At 37.7% G+C, this 21224-nt stretch overlaps 2 protein-coding genes across 3 annotated transcripts; one reads left to right on the forward strand and one right to left on the reverse strand.

Moving 5' to 3' along the window:
• Window positions 1–10009, forward strand: LOC131003691 (structural maintenance of chromosomes protein 4-like). The gene is made up of 28 exons (XM_057930235.1): window positions 1–376; window positions 529–618; window positions 1007–1108; window positions 1222–1398; window positions 1493–1623; window positions 1964–2042; window positions 2131–2288; window positions 2367–2442; window positions 2589–2717; window positions 2812–2956; window positions 3730–3860; window positions 4159–4311; window positions 4398–4587; window positions 5432–5565; window positions 5869–6027; window positions 6370–6675; window positions 6764–6940; window positions 7265–7348; window positions 7433–7642; window positions 7744–7833; window positions 7922–8043; window positions 8189–8344; window positions 8445–8552; window positions 8641–8701; window positions 9078–9212; window positions 9321–9408; window positions 9509–9581; window positions 9670–10009. The coding sequence occupies exons 1-28, from the start codon at window positions 221–223 to the stop codon at window positions 9791–9793; spliced, it is 3744 nt and encodes a 1247-aa protein (XP_057786218.1). The 5' UTR covers window positions 1–220; the 3' UTR covers window positions 9794–10009.
• On the reverse strand, window positions 9948–16481 carry LOC131003692 (aquaporin NIP2-1-like). 2 transcript variants are annotated; one of them, XM_057930237.1, is made up of 5 exons: window positions 16294–16481; window positions 15986–16210; window positions 10594–10788; window positions 10405–10466; window positions 9948–10302 (listed from the first exon to the last, which is right to left on the reverse strand). In XM_057930237.1, exons 1-5 carry the CDS (start codon window positions 16393–16395, stop codon window positions 10050–10052), a joined length of 837 nt encoding a protein of 278 aa, XP_057786220.1. In that variant the 5' UTR covers window positions 16396–16481; the 3' UTR covers window positions 9948–10049. The 2 variants fall into 2 exon arrangements, with proteins under 2 accessions (XP_057786220.1, XP_057786219.1); XM_057930236.1 differs by having other exon boundaries at window positions 10594–10794; window positions 16294–16427.
• Between the last annotated feature and the right edge of the window lie 4743 nt (window positions 16482–21224).

Here is a 21224-nt window from a genome sequence, read left to right on the forward strand (position 1 = left end):
CGAAAATTTCACATTCCCGCCCAAATATTTTGCTCGTTTGAAATTTCTGTCATAGCTCATCCTCATTGCCTTCTTCTACGGAATTCGGACACAAGATTCTACCATTGCTTTGTTAATGGCGGTGCAAAGTGTTGAAGTGCTTACAGTTTAGTAGAGATCAAGGATATCCAGTTGATCGTGAACGGGATATATCACAGACTTGCTGGCTGAATCTCGACCCATGGGGATAGATATGGAATCGACAACGAGCGCCGGCGACTTCGTGGCCGAGCCATCTAGGAAGGGGACTCGAGCTCCTAGGCTATTTATTAAGGAGATGGTGATGAAGAATTTCAAATCATATGCGGGCGAACAGCGCGTTGGCCCTTTTCACAAGGTTAGGGTTTTCGTTTTTATTGAATTTTTTTCAGTTTTTTGTGAATTACTGAAGCTGGATTGAAGTAAATACGGAATTTTAGTTGATTACCTGGTGTTTAAAACCTTGTTGTCAATGCAATTCGGTAAAAGTACTTTTTTTTTAATGTTCAGAATTTCTCGGCGGTGGTCGGTCCTAATGGAAGTGGGAAGAGCAACGTCATAGATGCGATGCTTTTTGTGTTTGGGAAGAGAGCTAAACAGGTGAATTTTTGAAGTACTGGAGTTGTGATGCATTTTGCGTAATTCTTTAAAATTTCGTTCTGGGTGTGGGTAAAATTTAAAGTTCACTGCATTTTGGTTTTCTTTATTCTTGCTGGATATTTTGTTGATGTTCATTTTCATTTTATTTTACTTTGTTTGGTAAAATTGTGCGGAAAGAAATTTCACTGGGAGTTTAATTTATGTTCCCAAGTTTAGTTATTCTGTAAATTGCAATTTGATTAAGTTCTTCCCCTAATAGCTTTTATTCCTAATCTTTTTTGTTCCTTGCGTTACGCTTGCAGTTCTTTATTTTCTCTTTGTAAGATTATGAATTTGTTGCATTCAACGGATAGTAAACGTGCAGTAATTGAGTTTATGCAACATGCAGATGAGGCTTAATAAAGTATCGGAGCTTATTCACAACTCCACCAATCATCAGAATTTGGACAGTGCTGGTGTATCGGTTCACTTTCAGGAGATTGTTGACTTGGTATAGCTTCTTTATTGCAGTGCCATATTTGTATTTTGTTTTATTTTATTTTATCTTATTTTATTTTTGATGATGCCTCTGGTTCTGCAGTACTAATTTTTGTTTGCTTGTAGGATGATGGAGAATATGAAGTTGTCTCTGGAAGTGATTTCGTGATTACACGTGTCGCGTTTCGGGATAACTCCTCGAAGTATTATATTAACGACAGAGCAAGTAATTTTACAGAGGTGACCAAATTCTTAAGAGGGAAAGGTGTTGACTTGGATAACAACCGCTTTCTGATTCTGCAGGTTTATATTTCCTAACTCTTTTAGGCAATTTCATGCATATGCAGGCATACCCAAGTTCGTTATGTCACTAGTTTGAATGCTCTGTTTTTTTCAGGGTGAGGTGGAGCAAATATCACTTATGAAGCCAAAGGCACAGGGGCCTCATGATGAAGGTTTTCTCGAGTATCTTGAGGATATTATTGGAACCAACAAATATGTAGAAAAGATTGATGAAACATTTAAGGAGTAAGTTATGAACTGCATTTTGGAGAATTGCTTGTTGCCTTCTTGCATGTGATTTGTGTAGACACCAGTCATTAATTTGTTCATCTTATTGGTTACTTATTGGTTAAGTGCTACCACTCAGCAAAAGGACTATGATAATGCTGATATATTTTGGATTGCGTGTATAGGAGTTTTGGAATTTCTCAGGAAATGTTTTCTGTTAATGATAGTGTAGATATGATATTTAGTTCAATTTTATGGAGAAAACCCCCATAATGAACCAACTGAATATTTTGATAGCCAAAATTCACATTACAATTTCAACAATTTTTATGTTTAATATTTTGTTTTAACCCTTTAGGCTGGAAGCGCTCAATGAAAACAGAACTAGTGTGGTTCAAATGGTGAAGCTGGCAGAGAAAGAAAGAGAGAGCCTGGAGGTCTGATTTTAAAATAATTTTTTATGCCTTCTGTTGTTTCCTGCATGTAGTTGAAGAATTTTCACATTATTATTACTCATTTTACCAGGGTGTCAAGAATGAAGCAGAAGAATACATGCTTAAAGAATTGTCACAGTTAAAATGGCAAGAGAAAGCTACCAAGCTGGCTTCTGAAAATAATATTACTGAAATAGCAGATCTTAAGGCTGCTATTTCTAGCCTAGAGGAAAATGTAAAGTCTGAAAGGTAATACTCTTCTCATTAGATCAAGTCTTCAATAGACTTTTAGTTTTCTGGTGAAAGATCTTGGGCTGTGTTTTACAGGGATAAAATACAAGAAAATACCAATACATTGAAAGAACTTGAAGCATTGCATGTAAAGTACATGAAGAGACAAGAGGTTTAGCTTTTCACATTCTTTACACTATCTTCTGTTATATCCCTCATGTGTAGATGTGCTTGTTCAATCAATTTTTTAGTGAAGATAATTTCCTAAAATTCATGGCAAACTTTAGTTTAAAATTTCTCGTTTTTCGGAAATATCAGGAATTAGACAATGATCTCAGGCGTTCAAGAAATGACTTAAAGGAATTTGAAAGGCAGAACCTGAAAGATCGGGAGGATTTTGACCACTTGAAGAAAAAGATCAAAAAGCTTGGTGACAAACTTGAAAGGGTATGAGAAACAATAGCACATGTTAAGTTTGTCATTTTTCTTACTTCCTATTTTATTTTTTTCTTTGACAATATTTTCTTTGGCTTTGCCTTAGGATGCAACCAAAATTGCTAATCTTACTAAAGAGTGCGAGAACTCTGTGATTGAGATCCCTAAGCTTGAGGAACAAATTTGTCAGCTGCAGAAACTGTTAGTAAATGAGGAGAAGATCTTGGAAGAAATAGAAGAAAATTCTAAAGGTGGCTCCTTAAGCTTTTTCTTTGTTGTCTAAAACTTGGAACCAGAATGCTATATGCCGAGTCATTCTTTCTCAGGATGTGCCTTCCCAATTTTATATAATTTTATGGGCTTGCTCTTGATATTATCTATTTTCCCACTGCCTCCTAGATACATATTAACATAAGAAAACAGGTTCCACGGAACACAGACTTATCCTTGACAGCATTTTGCAGACTACTATGGTTAATAAAACCATAGGAACTGGCTATTGTTTCTATTTTGTGTTTTTCTGCCATTTGACTTTAACATTTTTTTAATATCTGGTAAAGAGGTCTTGCTCATGAATATTGGAAATTGATTTATTTCTTTAGGAACCTTGAAATTTTATATTATTAGGACATTCTACTTTCTTTAGGTTGAAAACCTGTAGCCTTCTCCAATGTATTTATAATTGAATACATCAAATTAAATTACTTTAAAGTTTGTATATGGGCATGGAATGCGCCTATGAATCCACGGGCTTATGAAATAAACTTTATTACAGAGGGCATGAAATTTTTCCCTGACATGGGTTTGGTTGAGCCGTTGAGATTGCCAATAGGATAAACTATGTTTACCTTGATGAGGCATTATCATATCTTTTCTCTCCCTTTTTTCAAATTTTCTTTAAGTTTGCATTTTCAGAAGCAAGATCACATGAAAAAAAGTGATTGTTAGCTGTCTCTAATCTGTTCCTTTCCGGGTCAGCTTGTTATTGATGCTTATTTATTCTTATTTTGTCCTTTTCAAACAGCTGAAACAGAAGTTTTTCGTAGTGAGCTTGCTGATGTTCGTGCTGAACTAGAACCCTGGGAAAAGCAAATAATTGAATGTAGAGGAAAACTTGAAGTTGCTTCTGCTGAAAAAGATCTTTTGAATAAAAAGGTGAGGCTGGTGATACAGGGTGGCCATAGCAATTACTATTGGCTGTATTTTCTTTTCTTTGTATCCATTTGAAAATTTCACCTAGGCATCTTGTAGTGTAAGGCTTAGTGTCGTCAAGTTTCGAGGCTTCTGTGTGCCTACTTCAATCAGGTTTTATAGTGTTTCTGGGATTTTATCATTTATATCCAGATCCTGTCTTGATATTCCATTAAAAAAAAAAAATCTTAAAAGGATCCATCATTTGAGCCTTGGTAGGTTAATTGTTTGATTGCTGACAATTAACACCTGTACTACACAGCATGAAGCTGGTTGTGCTGCATATGAAGATGCGAAGAAGAAAATAGTTGAAGTTAATGCGACAATTGAGACAAAAACTTCAGCTGTCAAAGATATTGAAAATGAGCTAGTGAAGATCAAATTTGAAGCATCTGAAGCTCGTAAAGTGGAGCAAGTAAGCTATTATCATGATAATTTTCCTATGATATTTTGTTGTAATTCTTAATCGTAAAAATCTGGGAGCTGATTGGGAAATTGCAGGCTTTACTTGAAGAACAACATAAATTAGTTCCTCTAGAACAGGCTGCGAGACAAAGGGTTGTTGAGCTTTCTTCTACTTTGGAATCTGAAAGGGATCAGGGTTCAGTCTTAAAAGCAATAATTCAAGCTAAGGAAGCTAATCATATACCAGGAATATATGGCCGAATGGGAGATCTAGGAGCCATTGATGGTGAATACACACCCATTTATGTGCTTTGGAATATTTTAGTCTTATAAATAAATTTAAACTGAATGAGAGAATCGCAACTGTCATACTGGATCATGATGATTCTACAGTTACATGAAGAAGGGATGCATATTGTATGCATTATCTAGAATATTGCAACACTGTGCACTTCACTTAGTTTAACATATCTATCTTTCCTTTCGTTGTATTGGGTATTTGACCTTGTCCAGGATCTATTTGGTGCTACATGAATCCATGGTTGGCTAGTCTCTATCTTGTAGCCACCTAATTTTGTAGGTTTTTAAAGACCTCTACACCTGCTTTGAAACAGTTCTTATTCCCCTCTATGAGGATTCACAAACATATATAGTCTCTATGATTTTGTTTTCTCTTTTAAACTTCTTCTGTAGATTCTTGTGCTAGATTTTTGAACTGATCACAATGTCATTTTGGCTGACTACTTGTATGAGATCCTGCCGATCTACTCTTATTTTAAACAACTTTTGACATGAGTCCAAAACCAATTCTGATCACTGTTTCAGAGAACCAACAAGGATTTTATATTTTCTGGTCAAATTGTTCCATGAACTTTCTGTTGTTTTATGGTGTGGCTGCTATGGTGAATTTCTCATACTAGACTATGATCATCTGTGTGAAAATGGCAAATGGACTCTTAGTTGACTTCCAAGTTCCCGAAAGTGAATATCTAGTTTGAAACTGAAGTGCCTTATGAAACTAATATATGGTGCATGTATTCTATTCAAAGCGAATTTTTTTAGGGATAGTATCTATGGTATTTAGTTGTAGATGGTTGATATTTTTCTGATAATTGTGAACTTTTCTGCAGCGAAATATGATGTTGCTATATCAACTGCATGTCCTGGACTTGATTATATTGTTGTGGAGAAAACTGCTGCAGCACAAGCTTGCGTCGAGTTACTGCGTAGCCAAAACCTTGGTGTTGCTACATTCATGATTCTGGTAGACGAAAATTTCAACTTACGCTATTTTCAGCATCATTTGTATCAGTTGTAAGAGTCCTCTGGTATTCACAATTTCTACTAGTTAAGCAAAAGTGAAGAGTTTACTTGGAGAGGTCATGTGCTGTCTATTTATTACCTTTTTGCCTTAGCTTGATTATAGGGATATACATCTCTGATAGAATTCTCCAGTAGTAGTCTTGGTATTGTTTTCCAGTTTACTAGATGAAACACCTTTCTTAGTTTGGGTGAGAATTAGTTTTAGAAGAATATGGAGAAACTCATACTTCCTAATTCTTTGCAGGAAAAACAAGCCTATCATCTACCTAAGTTAAGGGAGAAAATAGTCACACCAGAGGGTGTTCCTCGCCTATTTGATCTCATCAAGGTTCAGGATGAGAGGATGAAACTTGCTTTTTTTGCAGCACTGGGGAACACCGTTGTAGCTAAGGATATTGATCAGGTAGGTCTCTTGCTGTTTTTCTTGCTAAAGTTATCAATAGCATCCAATCGTTATTTGCATAAGAATCATGTCTCTTAATATTTGTTTCTTCTTCTTTTGAGTTTCTTGTCTTAATAGATTAATATTAGCAGAGTCAAACTCCAAAATTTGGTGAATGTTCTCATTGTTTCTACATCACTAGTAAAGCTGAATTATGCATGCAGATCCCCTGCATTTTTCTTTCAAAAAGATTGGTTCTTAAAAGCAGTGTATTTGTATATACCATAGATGCCTTTGTTTTCAGTGTATTAGTTTATATCTTTATTCATATTTCTTTCTTCTATGTTCATTCTGACATTGTAGGCAACTCGAATTGCTTATGGTGGAAAGAACGGATTCTGGCGTGTTGTCACACTTGATGGTGCTCTTTTTGAAAAATCTGGTACTATGACTGGTGGAGGGAATCGGCCCCGTGGTGGTAAAATGGGGACTTCTATTCGTGCTAGTGTCTCAGGCGAAGCTGTGGCAACCGCTGAAAAGGAGCTATCGGATTTGGTTGAAAGGCTAAATAATCTAAGGAACAGAATATCTGACGCTGTTAAGAGTTACAGAGTTTCAGAAAAAGCAATTTCACCCCTGGAGATGAATTTAGCAAAAACCCAGAAGGAGGTAGCTTAACTGTCTTATATTGTTGGTTTTTTGATGTTCATATGCATATCATGGTTATCAATTACATCAACTGCGCTTGACTTGATAGATAGAGAGCCTAAAGCTATTACTTGGAGATTTAGAAAAACAACTAGGTTCACTCGAGGCAGGATCAAAGGCATCAGAGGCAGAGCTGGTTAAGCTACAGGAACTTGAAAGCATCATTTCTGCTGAAGAGAAGGAAATGAACAGGCTTCTGAAAGGTTCAGAACAACTAAAAAAGAAGGTACTGTATCATCAAATCCCTATGCCTCCTACTTGTTAGCCTGCCTAATCCTGAAAAATTGCATGAAAGTTATTATTGCATAAAATGCCTTTTATCACTGTTACTTCCTTTGTCCTTTTACCATTTGCCTTTTGAAAGTGCATGACTGAGATTTTCTCATCTAAAGATGAATGACCATCTTAATTTTATGTGAGATTTTCAAAGTTTGTTGCTACTTCAAGAGTAATACCCGAGTCACCTAAACTCAGGAATAGTTCCATTTCAGATATAACTGAGGCTCAAAACTCAAAAAGGATCTCATGTATACTTTTGCCATTTTTGTAGGCTTTGGAGCTCCAGAACAAAATAGAAAATGCTGGAGGGGAAAGCCTGAAACATCAAAAAGCTAAAGTTAGCAAGATTCAATCTGTAAGTAAAAGTCAATAATGCTGAACAGAACACATTACATTTCCTGAATTTGGCTTTGTTACTTTTCATCCCACCCATTTTTAGGATATTGATAAAACCTGCACTGAGATCAACCGCCACAAAGTTCAAATAGAAACAGGTCAGAAGACGATTGAAAAATTGAGGAAGGGGATTGAAGAGTCCACAGTTGAGAAGGAAAGGCTATTGGGGGAAAAAGAGAAATTACGTTCCACATCCAAGGAAACTGAACAAAAAGCTATAAATGTTATGGAGAATTCTGTCAAGATACAGGAGGTTAGCATGCATTTCTTTCTGTATTGCCAATTTTTACTTGAATGGTCATTTAAGCCAAATGCTAAACAACTTGCTTAAATAACTGGTGGCTGTGTTTGTAGGTTATTAGTCAACACAAGGAAGTACTGGACCAAGCAAAATCAGACTATGAAAAGCTTAAGAAAGTCATGGATAACTTGCGGGCATCTGAGGTCTGGTTTACTAGTATCTTCTTTATTATTTTCTTGCAACTTTTAACTCTTTGTTTACTAGTATCTTCTTTATTATCTCTTTGTTCAGGTTGATGCTGAATACAAGCTACAAGATAAGAGGAAAGCATGCAAGGAGTTAGAAATTAAGGGCAAAGCTTACAAGAAAAAGCTTGATGATCTTGAAATTGCTCTATCAAAGCACATGGAGCAGTAAGTGTTCGTTCTTGGTTATAGATCAAATTTTTCTTAATGATACATTATCGTGGCTTTATTTTCCTGTTTGATTTTTCCGTGTTTCTGTATTTTTTGTATTTCATAAGCTGCTGGTTTTGTGGTAACCTTCTAAATTGAGCAGGATTCAGAAGGATTTGGTAGATCCGGAGAAGCTAGAAACAGTTTTGACAGATGCAACTCTGGTTCAAACAAGTGACCTTAAGCAGGCTCTGGAGAAGATGGCGCTCCTTGAAGCTCAACTGAAGGACATGAACCCAAACCTTGACTCAATCTCAGAGTATGCATGAATATATTGGGGATTATAAGTTAACAAAGGTGTTTAGTTCTCTTTGATTTTTCTGTGCTCTACCTCTACTCTACTATTTTTTGTGATATAGGTACCGGAAAAAAGTTAGCTTGTATAATGAGAGAGTTGCAGATCTTAATCTGGTCACTCAACAACGTGATGACATAAAGAAGCAATATGATGAATGGAGGAAGAGGCGGTAAGTAATTGACGATGATTTCAAAGTAATAATTCTTTATTCTCATCCTCAGGTCGTTTAAACAGTTTACCATGTTTGACATTTTCAGGTTAGATGAATTCATGGCTGGTTTTAACACAATTTCGTTGAAACTGAAAGAAATGTATCAGGTTTCACACAACATTTTCCTGAATCTCTCTTCACCTCAGTGCTACATGCTTGGTGGAGAATCCAATTCTCTGTGCTTGATTTGATTGGTCAATGACTTAATTCTTATTAACTTTTAGTTTATAGGATAGGATATGAATACGAAAATGTGTCTAATTTTGTTCGGTCATAGTTTTTGTCACTTGATGTGTGCGTAAAGCTCCCTCACAACAATTGTTTAAACTCTTACTTTCTTCTATGCAAGTTCTTCTGTTTTCTACTTTTCTTTGTTATACTTTTTGCTGAATTATTTGAGTGGTGGAAGCACTTATCCCATGCCTATTGCTGGTTGCCACACCTTTCACATATTCATTAAAGTTGTATGTGGTTTTGCTACAGATGATAACACTGGGAGGGGATGCTGAACTCGAGTTAGTAGACTCCTTGGATCCCTTCTCCGAAGGTGTTGTCTTTAGTGTTAGACCACCGAAAAAGAGCTGGAAGAACATTGCGAACTTATCAGGAGGTGAAAAGGTATGTTTTTTAGTATAAGCACACACATACTCAATAATATCCTGATTCCAAAGCAACATTTACGTGTACACAAAAGCTTCTAATTGACTTCTAATGGTGATATATCAGACGCTCAGCTCATTAGCCCTAGTTTTTGCCCTCCACCATTACAAACCAACACCACTTTACGTGATGGATGAGATTGATGCTGCTTTAGGTACTCCCACCACAAATTTTCTCTTGTCATTTCCCCCCTTTAAACCCTTCTGTCATAGCTTTCTTATAGCATCCACGCAAACTTCAACTTTTTCTGGCAGATTTCAAGAACGTATCTATTGTGGGGCATTATGTAAAGGATCGTACAAAGGATGCACAATTCATCATCATAAGGTTTTGTTTGGAACCAAACTTTTGCTCCATTTCCGATTATGTCTGCTATATTTTTCACTTATATAATTTTCTTTTCCACACGCTGCAGCCTACGTAATAATATGTTCGAGTTGGCTGATCGACTGGTTGGAATATACAAAACCGATAATTGCACAAAGAGCATCACCATCAACCCTGGGAGTTTTGTAGTTTGTGAGCAGCAGGTTTCTTAATATTTCTTTGCCAAAATCTCTCTTTTGCAGTATCATGGGAATTGTGGCTTAACTGAATTCACGTTCCTTTCTTGGTTGTGTATTTAGTATTTATGGAGAATCTAATATGTAAATATTCCTCCCACTTTCCATGCCCCCTAATTATTTCGTCCGCTTTTTGTGAAGTAAAAACTTTCTTGTTTGCATTTATGTATACTGGAGTTCTCATTTGTTGAAGGAACGCTACTATTGTAATGTTACAACACATGGCAAACCATCAAACATGGTTGAGATTTTGGTTTGATGCTGCGTTGTCATTGATGCTCCTCATACGTCGGAGCTTGAACGACGGTGCCGGTGTTAGTTCTCCGGCGGGCTTGTCCGAAACACGTATAAAACTATAGGCCCAGGCTCCCCCTAATGTCCCACAAACTGGGCCTAGTAAATACACCCAAATGCCTTTGAAGTAGTTGCTAGCTAGTGCAGGCCCGATCGTCCGTGCTGGGTTCATCGATCCTCCCGATATCGGCCTGCAATGTGGATTGTTTTATCAATCATGTCTTATCATTCAAACCAAACGCCTCCTTAGATGACATGATGTCGTGTTGTTTTATTTACCGGATTTTACTTACCCGGCCAAGATCGAAGTGATGCACACTGCAGACCCGACCGCGATCCCTGCAAGCTCCCCAACCTACGTGATTGAAAAGCAAAAACACAAGATTAGTTTATGTATAGGGATGGAGAAATTCACTTTAATGTGTAAATAATCTTTGATTTTATGTTTTTTTTGGGGGGGGGGGGGGGGGTGGTATTCTTACAGCTTTGGTATCAGTGGCAACGGCAGAGGTTACGAACATCATGGAAAATGTGACGACAATTTCCATGACTAAGGCTTGAATGTCTGTTCCAGAAGGAGAAGTTGTGCCCACGTGTTTTATAGGTTGTAATAAAACACGTAGAGTGAATCCACCACATGTAGCTCCCGTCACTTGTGCCGCTGCATAAAATGGTACCTGCATCTTATTTTTATTAATTACTATTATTTTTATTTCCAGCAAACATATTACTACTAGTCATTTTTATCCACACTTGCACATTGATGATAGTGAAACATGAGATGCACCGTAAAAAATACTGTGAAATCTCAACCAATTGCTATATATGAATACATATTTGAAAATTTGGGTCCCTGCTGTTTACAACATATTAATGCGGATTAAAACTTTTTCAGTTTAATATTTGGGTCCCTGAAATATTTAGTAAATCATACCCCTTCCATCCCAATCCCACTTGATATGTCCTTTTTTTCTTGGACACAAGCATTAACAAGTAGATTACTTTTGTGTAAATTAAGTTGCTCATTATAATTACAAGTGAAAAGAGAAAGCAACTTTTTGAAGATAATTTATGTCAAATCAAGTAAGAAAAAGGATGTAGAGGTTAACTTTTTGCGGTATATATATATATATTTTCCGTTTTCACAAAATATATCAATTTTTAAATGACATAAGTTTTAGTAATAAAGTAATTGAATCTGTTGTGAGTGGGTCAAGGGTCTCACTTTATTGTGAGTGAAACTTATCAAAAATATATTGAATTCATTTAATAAAGACAGACGAAAATATCAAATTGAATATTTCATATTTTACGAGGAAACATGAAGTATATAATTTATGAGTTATTTTGAGAGTATTTGATGATGTGTTAAAATAAAATAAGATATTTCAAATGAGATCATTTAAATTAAAAAATAGAACGTTTCAAATGGTTGACGGGAGTAATAATTTTGATTATAATTTACATTTATAATTAAAGCCATGAAAAATAACGTCCACCCAAATTCTTGTGACAAAACCTCGACTAAGATGAGGGCCTCATCTCCATGTGATCATCAATACCCCCCCACATGCATGTCATGTAATAATGCATCTCTGATGCACTGCTGAATTGAAATTTTATTGAGAAAAAGAAAAACGAAAGTAACAAAGAAAACCCGTTGAAGGCACAACAGACGCAAACTAACGGGCTACGAAACCATAACGGCGAGGACCCATAGGGAAAAACACCGTGAGAGGAAAAAAGAGTCAAGAAATGTGCAGGATCTCCATAGCAGGAATCCCATGACAATCAAAATTCAAGAGCATCATCCTCCGTATGAATATAAGAATCCATGATGTCCCCCCAACGTTGAGGATAGACCGTTTGAATATCAGAATCCATGATGTCCCCCCAACGTTGAGGATAGACCGTTTGAATATCAGAATCCATGATGTCCCCCCAACGTTGAGAAGAGACCGCCGTCATCGCAAGACCAGCTGCATCCCCGGGAGTGGAGATAGAAGCAGGATGTCGTAACCTTTGCTTTATAGAGGTATCAGAAATCCCCCCTTTCCCGACTTGCTTGGTAGCGCCCTTAGGACGCCCTCGGCCTCGCTTGGCCGTAGGAGCTTGGCGAACCTGATCAAGAGGCACAGTTGCATGAGTCGAGTCATCATGCAGAGGGACGATTGAAGCACCAGACTCAGGGGTGCGAACGATGCAAGGCTCATCCTGAGATGCTGAAGTCGTAATAGCGGCTGTGGGTATGCCACTACTAGAATTAGGCACAACATGTGTGGGAGACCCTGCCCCAGACGGTTTCTCGAGTATCACTTGGGAAGCATGGTTAGAGATGCCCAAAAAATCTGGGGCATTCATCGTAGCCGCATCGATCCCATGACTTGAATCCTCAATAGCAAGAACGTTAAAACAATTGGCTTTAGAAGGAGAAGTTGCCCTTAAAACCGGAGAACCCACAACCAACACCGGTCCCCTCGGCGTGAACTGCTGTTGCTCCGTAAAAGGAGCAGCCTGCTGCTGCTCGGTCTCTTGCTGAGATTGTGAGCCATCTGCCGCCTCCTCTGAGAGTAGCGCAAACCGATTTTTATCCTGAGTTCGCAGGGAAAGTTGCTGCTTCTCCTGCTGAGAATGTCCCGAAGCCGGAACCACCTGCCATTGAGGACCCTCCAGCACCGGTCTTTTGAGAACCTCTGCCGATTTATTGCCACTCCCTGGATCAGTTTGGTTATCTCCCTTAGTTATCACCTTTTCCTTTTCCGAATTCACCTTAACCTGATCCGTGATCTCCACTCGAGGTTGTTTCTTATTGCATTTATCAACACAATGGCCAGTGATCCTGCAATGTGTACAGTAAAGAGGTAATTTCTCATAATAGAATTCTACTTGATAAGCCATATCATCTCCTTGAACTTGCATCGACTCTTGCAGCGGAAGAGATAAATCAACTTCGACAAGCAGCCGAACATAATGCCCAACATCGGCATAGGCAGACGCCCCATCAATTTTAATAGAAGTGCCAACGACGTTGCCAATAGCTGTGATAACTTCAGGATGCCAGAACTCCACAGGAAGATTATATATTCTAACCCAAACTTGGCTCAACGAAGAAACTTCCTTATAGGGATTAAACCCTTTCACCCACTCCCTCATACGAAGGGATCCCTTCGACAACTTCCAGAGCTTTCGATCCTTAACAATGTTCTTATCCTCCATTGTATCAAACTTCAAGATATAAAAGCCCTTACACATTGGGATCAACTTCCACTCCGAGGAAATCTTCCATATCGATTGTAGTTCCTGCTTAAGTTCAGCGGTAGGACGAGGCGTATCACCTTTTTCCAATAACAGTTTTCCAATAATTGCGTATCGAAATTCCTCAAACCGTTTCTTGCAAAATTCAGAAGGCAAAGAAAGAGTAAAGCCATGACCTGATTCTTGTGCCTGAAGCGCCGTGAACTTATGAGCAAAGACATCTGGGCGTCGCAAAAGGCGGGGAGCAACCGCACCCGCGTAAGAACCACGTTGATTATCCGGGAGAAAATCCCCCTTCGCGTCGGAGCCACCAGGACAGCAAGTCTTTGTCGCAGCAGCATGAGAAGCGTTATTTCCAGGAGAGAAATGAGTGTCTAGTGTCGTCGGTTGCACCCCCGTAGAGGATCTGGCTTCGACAGTGGCTAGAATACTCTGTTCGTGGGCAGAGATCAGATCCTTTCCCCCAGCAGTAAGCGGAGGCAAGGAATCAGCCGGCACGTTTGTGACTCCGCCGGCGGCGACACCCGACATGACCCCCGGAGAGGACCTGGCGTCATTAGCAAGGAAGCGTTGTTCGTGAGTTGAAGGTTCTATGTCGCGGAAGGGATGCCGGTTTCCTGAATCACAGCCGAAGTTGTTGGAGATAAGTGGGAGGTTGAGACCTGACCGGTCCGGCGAAGCGCCATGGGACCTGACCGGAGGGCTCATGGTAGGTGGCGGACTCCGGGATTGCTAGACCATCGCCGTCGAAGCTCAGACTCGGAGACAGGCGCAGGCGACGAGCGACGACCAGATGCCGATGCTGCTCCGGGCGGCGGCCGTTGCGGCAGCTGCTGCTCCGTCAAACCTGTTGTTGTGTTCCTGCGGCGGCGCGTCTGGATGGTGTCGACCGGACCAGGGCAGCAAGACTGGCGGCAGCTGGTTCGCGGTCGGCGACGGGCGGCAGGCTCGCGACGCCGGCGAGCAGCAGCGCGGTGGGAGGGATTCGAAGGTGTGAGCGTCTGCTAGTACATAGAGTCGTGTAACTCGTTTGGGAGACGTCGGAGGCGGAGGGGGCGAACACCGGGTGGCGGTGGGGAAGGACCGGTCGGCCGTTAATGGGAATCGGACTGCTCGGGCGCACCGCGAAGGGCACGGCGGCGAAGGCGAGCAGCGGTATAGTTTCTGGCTGAAACGCCCTTCCGCCCAGATCTACTCTCCATTCAAAAAGGCACGGCGGCGGAGGCCATTTTCAGTATTGCATCTCTGATGCACATATAATATGTCCTTGATAAAACATAGTATTAATCAAAGAGTAATTTATTATAAAAGAATACCCATCACGCCTTTATAAACTATACGTTTCACGTATTGATCCGGCAACTCGACCAACAATTAATCAGATTTCAAATAAAATAATACTCCCTCCGTCCCACTAGACTTGGCACACTTGCCTTTTTTGTTTGTCCCATTAGAATTGACACTTTCCTAAAATAGCATGTGGTCCCTACTTTCTCTACTCACATAAAATAAGTGGACCTTACCAACTTTACACTTTCCTCCCTTTATTCTTAATCTCCGTGCCCAACTCAAAAGTGCCAAGTCTAGTGGGACGGAGGGAGTACTATATATCCAGGATAAACATGTGTATATATTCCTATTTATTTAATTTCTAAAGATAGTTTATATTTAATTATACTCCCTCCGTCCCTGAAATAAGTTCCTATTTTTCCTTTTTGGGACGTCCCCCAAATAAGTTCCTCTTTCTTTCTTTCCATTTTTTGGACAACTACCCCACCACTAATAATACTTTATTTATTCTTACTTTTCACTTTTTCACCACTCCCAATACTAATTATAACACTTTTTCACCTTTTTATCACTCCCAATACTAATTATAACATATTTTTCTCCACTATCAATACACTTTACCACTTTTTCTTAAAACCCGTGCCGTCCCCAAAGAGGAACTTATTTTGGGGACGGAGGGAGTATATAGTATTTGGTCCGTCCACCAATTCATGTCTTAATTTGTCATTTTTGTTCGTCCACCAATTCGTATCCTAGTTATTTTTAATAACTATTTCCTTAATTACTTTCCTTATATTTTACACTTATTTACACATATGTTATTGAGGGACACACCACTTTTAATTTTAAAAAATGTCATTAGTGAACTATACTTATTAATTGTGGATCTCCTTCTTCACTCAACAAATATATAATACCACACTTTTTTATTAAAATTCGTGCCTTATATTCCTAGGACATGAATCGGTAGAAGGAGTGAGTAATATATACTCCCTCCGTCCACGAAATGAGTACCCATTTGGGGGTGGCACGGGTTTTAAGAAATTGATTAAGTGTGTGTAAGTGGAATAAGGGACCCACTTTTATTGTGAGTGGGATGTGTGGGGTACACTTACCAAAAAAGGAAATGGGTACCCATTTGGTGGACGGACCAAAAAGGAAATATGGGTACTCATTTCGTGGACGGAGGGAGTATAATACAAGAATCAGTTCGTAACTAAAACTGATCAAAATTTTGGTAATAACGATGTGATTTTAGTATATACGCCGCACATAGCATTTAGTTTGATGAAGAAAAAAAGAGAGAATTAGTAATGAAAGATATAGAACCTGATTCCATGGAAAATGTCGGACGGCGGCGAAGGCGAGGGTGACGGCGGGGTTCATGTGGGCGCCGGAGATGTGACCGACGGCGTAGATCATGACGGTGACGATGAGGCCACCAGCGACGGAAGCTCCGAGCCTTGAAACCTTGTGTTCATCGCTACCACTAACAGCTGCTGCACCACATGTCACAAACACCAATAGGTATGTCGCTATTATTTCCGCAATTACCTGCACATTATTTTTTTCACTTATTCTTTTTGTCACCAAACAAATATACTTCTCTTGGTTATAATTTATATGAGAGTGATTACCTTTTTGAGAAAATCTGGTGGGTAATTGTTTTTGAAGAAGGTGGGAATGGTGGCACTGAGTTTGGGATTCTCAACAGGCACGGCCCCACCTCCATTCTCCATTCTTTTTCAAGATGCGATATGAGGTTTTTCATGCAATACCCAATATATATATATATATAGAGAAAGAGAGAGCATTCAATTTTTTGGTTTATGGAGTTGACCCCACAGACAAGGAGTCTATTTTTGGGGGTAGGTAGCGAATATACAGTTAGAGAATGTTTGGATCCATTATAAGTTCTTTAAAACACCTTAAGCTGTTTAATTATAAGTTAAAAAATAAGGTTTAAAACATTATAAGCTCTCAAAAAATAAGTTCATCTACTCCAACTTATAAGTTCTTTAAAATAAGTTTAGTCAAACACCCTCTTAGTCGTATATTAAAAGTTTCTTAAATTGTATAATTAGTTAGGGTTTTAAATTCAGCTCAAAATTTAGCTCGATTTTTTTTTTTTGATTAATGTCCCGAACTGAATAGCCAACAAACCCCCTAATTAAGACTCTTGCTAGAAATGAGATTTGTCAATTCAGATCGAAAAAATAAAAATTATGGTATAAAAGTTTTAATTCGAAAAGATATATATATAGTTTAATAATCTTAATAACACCAAATTAACTCATATCGCTATTCGACTACTCCTGAAGCCTACTCAATTATTAAAAAAACTATATATATCAAGCCAGCAAAAGAAAGGGAGACATGAAAAAGAAGTGTATATAATTATTTAGATGTTGATAAAAACAGGTTGCAATTATTCATGTACCAAATATATGACCTACCTATGAATATTATACAGAAAAGTTATAGCAAGTGGGTTGAATTGAGTCCAAATTAAGGTGTTCCTCAAATTCATTTCAAAACTCCCCAACTTTCGGAAAGATAGCAAAGAGCATTAACAATATATTAGTACTGTACCGCTTGCGATGCACGGAATAAAATTAAATAAAATATATAATATAAACTAATACTAGTAATATAATAATTAATAAATCTAATATACTATCTTCGTCCCAATGAAAATGCTACATTTCTAAATATGGAAAAAAAATAAGAAATTATAATTGCATAATTACAACTAATTAATCCCTCTATTATTACCTTCTCTCTCATACTTTATCACTTTATTACCTTATCTCTCATACTTTATCACTTTATTTTTTTTAATTTTTTTTAGCAGACTTTATCACTTTATTACTACACACTTAAAACACTAATCTACAATTCCTTAAATTTGGTGCCGAAAAGAAATGTATCATCTTGGCTGGGACGGATGGAGTATTATATTATGACAAAAAATGAAAAAAAATATTAAATAAAAATATTTAATTTCGTGTATGTACGTGGGCATATATATATATATATATATATATAGAGAGAGAGAGAGAGAGAGAGAGAGAGAGAGAGAGAGAGATAAATAAAGGTTCAATTGAGAAATTAAATATTTTGCGAAATATTGAACAAATCAATAAATTTGATGAAGAAACATATTTGTTGAAAATCTCGCACTCCAGAATTCAAACCCAAATCAAAATGTTTGTTGAATAAAATTATTGGCATGTTCATCGAAATTATTGATTTGTTCAACATTTCGCAATTTCGTAAAATGTTTAATTATATATATATATATATATATATATATATATATATATATATATATGAATAGGATCACGTAGTACCATATCTTAAAGTAGTATGTAGTACCCAATCTTAATCACACATTTTGAACATGTGGCGCATCAAGATTGTGACACGTGGCAAGGAACTTCCAAGGCTATTAAGACAAAATCTGCAGAGAGATAAAATCGGAATATATTTTTTGGATATTAAAAATACAAAAAATAATAATTTTTTAGATTTTCTCAAAATAGACATATTTTACATGCATATAATATCACTTTATGCCCATCGTTTGGCCGAATTATCGATTATGTCCCAACTTATCGATAATATCTAATCGGTACCCAACCTAACAACATTTTTTCAATTGTGTCCCCTAAAAATTTTCCGGCGCCCGGAAGATGAAGTGGAACGCTGGAAACTGTGACGTGGATTTATTAAAACAGTTGAAATTTCAAACATTATTAAACTTTTAAATAATAAAAATACAAATACTTATGTGGCACCTGGGATGACACCGTTTTAACAAAAGTATGAAATCAATGAAAAAATTGCATTCTTTCTCAATTTTTCTCACTACAGTCGAAAGAAGAGAGGAGATTGAAGAACCTTTGTGAAATTCGAAGAAATTGCAAGGGTTGATCGACGACGCGACATTCCCAATCGGTAGGGTGATTTTGAGCGACGACGAATGCTCCAATCGGTAGGTTGATTTTGAACCCTAATTCTTCGACTTTCTTTTGATTTTTCGATTCCTTAAACCAGAAATTCTAGTTCGTCGATTTTGAATGCTCCACACATACTAGTTCTTCGATTTTGAATGCTCCAGACATTGAACCCTAGTTCTTCGATTCCTTAAACCAGATTTCTTCATGATTTCTTAAACTTTGCTTTTTTTTTTTGTCTACTTTCTAGCGCTGAGTATTAGTTAGTTACAGAGCATGCTTTAATTTGTTTTTTTGTTGGTTGGTGGTTTGCTTGACTAAATCTTGTTGGAACAAGTTTGTAAAGTTTTCGTTCAAAAAAAAAAGTTTGTAAAGTTGAAGTGAACAACCATTATTTGCGTGTTTTGAGTGTCAAGAGCTTAATGATTTCCCAAGTTGATAGAAGTTTTTTTTTTTTTTTTTTTTTTTTTCATACAGAAATGGCTCATATTGTTCTTTTCAGAATGTGGCATGGTGGTTCTTTTGTGGCTAATGACAAGGAGTATGTAGGGGGGCAAGATTATATGGATGTTCCCGATTATGATGTATTTGTATGGGAGGATTCATTTGTGGCTGAGTTGTTGCAATCTGATCTGGGGTATGAGAGAATCCGAAGATATGGGTTTAAAGATAAGGAGAATGGTGAGTTTCTCTTTGTTGATCCTGAGGATCGTTCAATAGATTTCGTGAGTCTTGCCATGAAATTTATGGATGATAAGGAAAAGATGTTAGAAATATTTGTTGAGTGTGAGAAAGGAGTGTATCAAGATATAGTAATTGAGCAAGAGAAGGGTGTGCAAAAAATGATAGAAGAAGAGCAGCTTATCGTTGAAGAAGAAGATGAGAGCGGGGATTCCGACTATGAAGTTGACATCACTGTGTTGGAAGATGAGGATGAGACAGATGATGGGATGGAGGACATGGACTTCTCCGATGAGGATGATGAATTTCTTGATGCGAGAAGAGATGAGAGAGTTAATCGATTGCAAAAAGTGGCTGAAGTGACTAAGGAGAAAGGAAAATCAGTGGCTGTCGAGAATGTAGCAAAAAAGGTTGTACTTGATGAGAAAGAGGCTGATTCCGACACTTCATGCGCAAGTTTGGACAGTGATGGCAATAGAAAAGTCAAGTCCAAGGTATACTCCTCTGACATTTCTTACACTGATTTGAAGTTAGAACTTGGAATGCGGTTTAAAGATTCGAAAGAGTGTCAAGATGTTGTTAGGCATTGGGCAGTGACTAACAGATATAACATAAGGTGGACAAAGAGTGCACGTGGAAAAGTTGGTTTTTGTAATGCTCATTTGAGTAGTTGGTTTTTGTAATGCTCGTTTGTTGAGAATGCACTCTGTCGAGCTCTATATTTTCTTTTGATAACCCTCTTTTTGTGATGCTCATGAAATACTAGATATGATGATTTATGAGTATATTTTTGAAGACATGATTTGCTGTGGATTTTAACTTAATGAATGGAAGCCATTTTAACTCAATGAATTTGAGTGCATTTTATGAGTATCAGGAGACCATTTTTATTTCAATTTTTAACATAAACAAGTTACTTATACTAAAGAGGGAGGAGCCGAGAACATATACAGCAAAATGACCATTTTTAACAACATTTGCTACAATTTGATCTTCATAAAGGGATACCACAACATTGAGTCTCATACATGATACACCAATAAACACAATTCGGATGATGCATAGTTTTACTTAGGAAGACGAAGTCTCGGTGACGAGACAAACTCTACATGACCTACGAATATCCAAAAGAACAATACGACATATGTAACAATGAGAATAAAGAACAACACTTGAAGTCTACCCTTTGTTGCCTTCAAAGATTTCTTCAACGACCTATTCTCAACACAGTATGCTTGCATCTTCATCTCAAGATCCTCCTTTAAATCTTGAAGCTTTTGGGCAGCAAGGTTTTGCTCTCTTTGTATCATTACATTACTTTTTTGTATGCAATGAAGAAGAGCCGATCTCGCTCTACCATCAAATTGATCATCATACCATTGAAAAAATTTGCAGTCACCAGGCTAATTACCAAAAAACTGAATTTTAGGAAAAATTTCATAAAAACTCAATTACATGAGGAACAAAACTCACCAAGCTTGCAAGAGGACACCTCCAAAATCTTCTACCAGGATTAGCTACACTAAAGGACCTAATAAGGTTACATTCTCCATGAATGCAATGTACTTTGTGACATGAATTGAGAGACTCCTCACTGTATGAATTCTCCATTCTTTCCTGAGATAGTATTAGGGCAAACACGCTGAATTGCGAGATTTCTTCAATCTCAAACATGGTTGCTAATACAGAGGCGGCGGAGGAATACCTGAGAGGGGGCGGCGAATATCGTGGGTGGCGGCGACGAACTTGGATTGGCAGCCAGCGTAAGTGCCCTTGCCCTACGGGAGTTCTTCAATTTTCCCAAACTTCTTCAATTTTGAGTGTTAGATTTGGGTTACTTTCTTCTCAAACTCGTTAGTTTTGTTTTAGTGCCACACACACACACACACACATATATATATATATATATATATATATATATATATATA

This window comes from Salvia miltiorrhiza, unplaced genomic scaffold (assembly GCF_028751815.1).
Source record: "Salvia miltiorrhiza cultivar Shanhuang (shh) unplaced genomic scaffold, IMPLAD_Smil_shh original_scaffold_259, whole genome shotgun sequence".
In the NCBI taxonomy this organism is placed as follows: Eukaryota; Viridiplantae; Streptophyta; class Magnoliopsida; order Lamiales; family Lamiaceae; genus Salvia; species Salvia miltiorrhiza.